This window comes from Ranitomeya variabilis, chromosome 2 (genome assembly GCF_051348905.1).
Source record: "Ranitomeya variabilis isolate aRanVar5 chromosome 2, aRanVar5.hap1, whole genome shotgun sequence".
Taxonomy (NCBI): domain Eukaryota; kingdom Metazoa; phylum Chordata; class Amphibia; order Anura; family Dendrobatidae; genus Ranitomeya; species Ranitomeya variabilis.
Genome location: NC_135233.1, coordinates 217187058 through 217193106, shown reverse-complemented (window position 1 = coordinate 217193106; position 6049 = coordinate 217187058). Strand labels below are relative to the sequence as shown.

General features: G+C 38.8%; 1 protein-coding gene across 2 annotated transcripts in view; it reads right to left on the bottom strand.

The window, feature by feature from the left end:
* Positions 1–310: 310 nt before the first annotated feature.
* LMX1B (LIM homeobox transcription factor 1 beta) overlaps positions 311–6049 on the bottom strand; it is a 174572-nt gene continuing 168833 nt past the window's right edge. Inside the window, exons 7-8 of one of the 2 annotated variants that reach the window (XM_077283615.1) lie at positions 4215–4376; positions 352–1361 (exon numbers count right to left, since the gene is read on the bottom strand). In XM_077283615.1, the coding sequence (XP_077139730.1) occupies positions 1204–1361; positions 4215–4376 (320 nt within the window). In that variant the 3' untranslated portion in view covers positions 352–1203. Of the gene's footprint in view, positions 1362–4214; positions 4377–6049 lie in introns of both variants that reach the window. The other variant, XM_077283616.1, reaches the window with a different exon arrangement.

Below are 6049 nucleotides of genomic sequence, written 5' to 3'. Positions count from 1 at the left end.
CTTACTGGGGTGCTTGGTGAAGTTTTGTTACAATCCCTGTATCCTCTGCTTCAGATGTAGCAGTAGTCAGAACTCTGACCTGTGTATAACCCCGCCCCCACACACCTGATTTGCTTCTTCCTGTATACATTTTCAACAAGGGCCAATCAGTGGTGGAGGCGGGATTATACACATAAGCTGGACTGCCAGGCACTGGGCAGCTAGTCTTGCAGTGATAATCTCCTGCTGATAAAATACTGATTGTATTGGACCTACATCAAACTGCTGAGCTAGTGACATCCCTGGAATAAGGCTCTCTTCCCCTACATTATGCTGCCTTCAGATTAAATAGCGAAAACCTGCTAACAAATTCCCTTTAAGTAACTTAAAATATCCTGTAACTCTCATCTGAGTGCCTGGCTCTTCTTTTTTTCTGGGAAATCAGTAAATTTAACTTAGCCAAATATTTTTTTTTCCAGTTGTCCAATATTATGAAATGACAGAATCAATTACTGTTGTAAGTTTTATTAAATTAAGTTTTTGTTTTTTTTCTTATTTCTTTTTTTTTTCCATCCTTAAAGCACCTTAAAAGAACATAAGACCATTAATTTAAAAAAAAAAAAAAAAAGTATTTCTCTCCAGAAAAACATGCAGTCCTTCCTGTGACGGCAATGACTCTGAGAAATCATCGTCTGCTCGTATGATATAATGGCTAAAAACTACCCTTCTTGTCTATGGAGAAAATCAAAACCAAAATATAGAAAGAAAAAAATAATAATAATAAAATAAAATAGTTTAAAACGTCACATTTACAATAACTCGTCACAGTTCAAATTTGATAATTCCACATCACGGTGACACTCATGCAGTTTCGGAGAAAACAAGGGAGATCTTTTATCGGTGGCTTCAGTCTTCCAATATTCTAGAGGGGGGGAAAATTCTATTTTGTACACAATTCTATACAAATACTGTTTTCTTCCATTATTATTATTATTATTTTTTTACAATAATCGTTCATCTGAAATGGGAAAAAAATTTGAGGTCGTTGCTCATGCTTTTTTTTCCCGAACTTTTCTGGGGCCGAAGATGATCCAATCACTTGATATGTTCTGATTTTTTTGCTCAGTTTGGAGGGGAGGGGGAAGGAGAACTGCACAGATATGGCTGTATGATAGTCTCTAAGGGTCCACTTTTTTTTTTTTATTGTTTTTGTAAGGAACAAACTCATGATGCAAAGTAGGAACTCTGCATGGAGTACAGTCGGTCAATAGGGTTTCCCACTCTGGCTTGCATGGAGTTGACTTCTGACGAAGCCAAGAAGCAGTCACTGAGACTTGTTAACGAGGTATCACTGTCGATATCGTGAAATATGGTGTCATTACCTGGTAACGAAATAGAAAGATATTAGTAATTCTAAAAAAAAAAAATATCTAATAAAAAAACACACCGATATGAAAAAATAGCAAAATAATATGAAGATCACTTATGGAATTTGTTACAAAATTTTAAGACATTTGATTTCTAAACACAGCGCCACTCCTGACCTTGGGCTGTTACTTGTATTACAACATGCAAAGCACAACCAATGGACTAATTACTGCAAATTATTCAATCAAATGTAATACAGCTTCAAAAAAAAAAAAAAAATGTTGAATGTTATAAGAATAACAAATGACTAAAATAAAATACGTCAAATTTTTTAGTTATTAACAATGATATTTTATATGATTAAGAATTTAATTTTCATTGTGAAAAAAACACAATCTATAGGGTCAAACAAAGCAGTAATGTGGCCTAAGGGCTTTTTCACGCAACACGTTTTTTGCTACGTTTTTGTCGCTTTTTTCCATGCATTGTATCAGCAAAGTGAATGAGATTTCTGCTTGTTTTTTCCTTACAGATTTGAACCTTTATGTGTTTTTTTTTTTAATCTGCAGAATGTCAATTCTATTAGCGTTTTTCACCCATTCAAATGAATGAGAAAGAAACTCAGGAAAAATGCATTAAAAAAGTGCACATAAAAATACAGTAAAAATACTGCAAAAACACATGGATTCTACATTTTTTTTGTCAACACTAGATTTTGCAGCAGAAAAGTCTACTACAGATACTCAACGTGTGCACATACGCTAAAGGGGTGTGTAAGGGGTGTGTAGATTGGTAGGAGCCCTTTGCTACATCAACCACCGATTTCTACTATATCACCGAATGTGCTTGAGTATTGCCCAATACAGACTCTTCTTCACCACAGTCCTGTAGGTTTGGGGGATGGTGGACTGGGCGGGTTCTCTGTTCTCTGTTCTACTGATTGGTATGGGTCCCAAAACTTGGACCTTATCCATCTGTTTAAATAAAATTTGTAGAATGACCGAGTTGACCACTTTTCTCATATGGTGGAACCTTCCAACACTCCCGATCACTGAATACTCTTCTTAGTAGGCCTAGCCTATCTGGTCATATTTGGCTTGAGAGGACAATTGAGAGAAACAGACTATGTATAGGGGAAATGATTATCCCAAATCTTGTTGCAATGGATCCAACCTGTTTATAATAATCCCTATAGATTCCAAATAGTTTTAAAAGTCAACCACAACCCATGGCTTAAAGGGGGTCCATTATGTTAAAAATGCTATGGCGTCAAGCCGAATACCGTAGATTAATATTTAGGTTTTTGGGGAAAGGTTTTATCTAAAACTCTTGGGTTTGAGACTTTTAGTATCCAGAAGGAGGTTCTAAATCAGTAATTTCTTGTATGAGTGTGGTCAATCACTTTTGAGAACCACCCACTGAACTCCTGAGCCCCAAATTAGTTGAGTTTTACATTCAAATATTTCCAGTTATACAGAATAAGCTATGGATTAATCTGCTCCGGCATCTTCTGCTCCTTAACATGATGCCTGCAGGTGGGACAGGGTTCCTTTCAGCCTTTACTCTTAAAGACTGCTATGGAAATTTGTTAATAGATAGTAAGGAGGAAGTATATGGAATATTAATATAAACTAGACCACTCCTATTATCATAGATTGCCTTGACTGTGTGTCTGAGTGTGGTTCATGCCCCCAAAGATGCAACTAAAAATTCAGCTTTTGTCTGGAAAGGAGTAGTCCACCGAAAGTCTCAGCTACATGGTCTTTGCTTGTTGGGGGGTTTCACAGACATCTTCTGCTATTTGCCTATTTCTTAGGCAATGGTTGTATTGACCCATATAAGAAATAGCACTATGCACACAAACAGTCAGTGATAACTGGGTTATTTCCTATACTGGTTCCCAAACAAGTCAGCTAAACAAGCAAATAGCCTTCAAAAAGACATCCCTGGATCTTCTAATCGACAAGGACTTTAGGGTGGGCACCTTTAAGCCCCCTATGCACATTAGACTAACGTCGATTGTATCCGCCGATATAGATGGGTCCAGGCGACACTCTAAAGTGTATGGTCAACTGATTGTTGGGGAAACTGTCATATCCAATTTCGGACTGCCGATTGCCTTGTTCTCCTGGAGATAAGCCACCAGCACAGATGTCTATAAGTGGCTTTCTTATAGAGGACAAAGGCAATAGCCCAAGAAAGCGCTACTGTGTACAGGAGAGATGGCTGTTGGAAAAACGATCTGCCGGCAGCCATCTAATGGGCATAAGTGTTTCTTGATGGAACGGATATTTGTAGAAAAGTGTTTTGACTAGTTTTCAGGATCTCTTACTTGATTTTCTAAATTCCCACCTCCCAACTGAACACTGTGCTGTCAAGGGAGCACACAAAAAATAAATAGTTTAACCAAAAGTGAATAATATGACTGGATTTAAGGACAAAACATGACTGTTCAGACCAAGCAGATGCTCTCGGTGTACCCTTGGTGTGACCACACCATTCAGTTCCCCTTCCCACCTACTTTTATTCCATCTATTTCTGCCCTCTCTTTCTTTAGTAAAAGCTTTGGCATTATGGTAACCCAAGTATCGAAGATATAGCTGTAAATCTAGTAGGTGGGAAGGTGCATTGAATTCTTTGGCCATGCAAAGGGTGTGCCAAGACATTGTGTTTATTTTAGACCGTCAATTTCTGCTGCCGGCCACCTTCAAATTGGACATTTGCATTAATATGATTGGTTACACAGTCATAGATTAGAAACTATCGGCATGCCTTCTCTTCTCCCAACGGTGCTATACAGGGATTATAAATGTACATTCTATACTTGGTGATACTCAGTGTCATTGTGCAGGGTTCACGCAGCTTACCATAAGGATTCATGTGGTCACCTGGCATTTGAGGAGGGGTGAGTCCTTGCTGGAAGGGGTCTGTGCTGTAGCTGTTCTGATCCATCGTGACGATCTGTTGCTGTTGGGGGGCCAGTGGGGCGTATGAGGTCATCATCCCTTCCATGCGGCTGGACATGACCTCTGACGGGTGACAAGGAGCCACATTAATGCACTCAGTCCGGCAAAGTTTGTTACCTCTTTATCATTTGTTTGTTGATTCTAGCTATGTTTCATTCTATTAAAGGGAACCTGTGTGCAAGATTTTAGCCCCGAAACTAACATCACCTACGTAAAATCCCTGTCATGCTAATGATGTCCACACCTTTGTGTCTCCGTTTTATAAAAATTCATCAGTAAATTTTTCTGCAAATGAACTACTAGTACAGGGGGCTTGGCCTTCACTTACAGTTCTCTGTCTTGTGTCCCTCTTTTTCCACCTCTTATCAGTAATGTCCTGATGACATTCGAAAACTAGACTATCGATCTTTGCATGGACCCGCCACCAGGAATGACGGCACTTGTGCAGGATCTCAAGCGAGGGAGCAGGTCACAGACAAGAAATACGTAGAGAAACTGGAGACTAAGTGCACGGCGAAGCCCCCTGTATTTTCAGCTCATTTGCATAAAAATTAGTGAATGGATTTCTAGAAAACGGAGACACAGACTTATTAAACAAAGGTATGATGTATCAATATTACATGGACTTTAGATAGACCCCAAACTAATGTATTCTATCAACCTGCTCACACGCAGTTGAGCAAATATGTTCGGAAACGATCGCCAAATCTGAATTTGCCATATTGGTTCCTATTTCTACCAAATTTATGTTTGATGATCGGTTCCAAACATATTCGCTGATTTCTACTCCCATTGACTCCAATGACATTTGGCTGTGTTCAGTGAATATTGCAAATACGAAATTTGCCGGCGATCGTAATCCGAACAGAATATTGAAAAATTCGCTCAACTCTACTCACAAGTTCCCTTTAAATACTAGCTGCTACATAAACATTGGTAGCCATTTTCCTTTCTGCAAATATTTACTGAGATTTAAAGGGGTTGTTAATAGTAATGAGCCAGTGTGCTGGTTGCCCGAGTTTTCCCAGCATGCTTAAGTGTTCTCCAAGTATCTTGGGCGTGCTTGTAGATTATGTTTGTGTCCCCGCAGCTGCATGATTTGCAGCTTCTAGACAACGTGAATACATGTGGGGATTGCCTGTTGGTTAGGGAATCCCCACATGTATTCAGGCTGTATAGCAGCCGCAAATCATGCAGCTACGGGACACAAACATAATCTACGAGCACACTGAAATACTCGGAGACCACCCGAGCATGCTTGGAAAACTCGAGTAATGAGCATACTTGCTCATCACTAGTTGTTAAAAACAAAAGAAAATAGCTCCAATCATTTTTCAAAACACGTCTACTCTCCTATCCATGGAAATGTCTTGTATTGCAGCTCATTCATAGTCTAGAAATAAGACCGATCTACAATTTCATATATAGACATTTGTCAGGCGTAGCACTTAATCGGGGGGAAAAAATATCCTTTTTTTCCCCCCAACATCAAAAATCACTAATCTTTTTTTTTGACAGGACAAAAATAAAAACGATTGTGACAGGTTAGATAGAAAAGTTCACATGGGGCAAATGATTTAACATTAATAAATTAGGCAGGTTATGATGTATATTAGGGTTACAGGTTGAAACACAATTTCAGACACACAGCTTCAAGGCAAGAAAAGTGAGAACATTCCTATCTAGCTGGTAGAAATTATTACAATGGTGTGAGTTAACATTGCTGAAAGTCATCA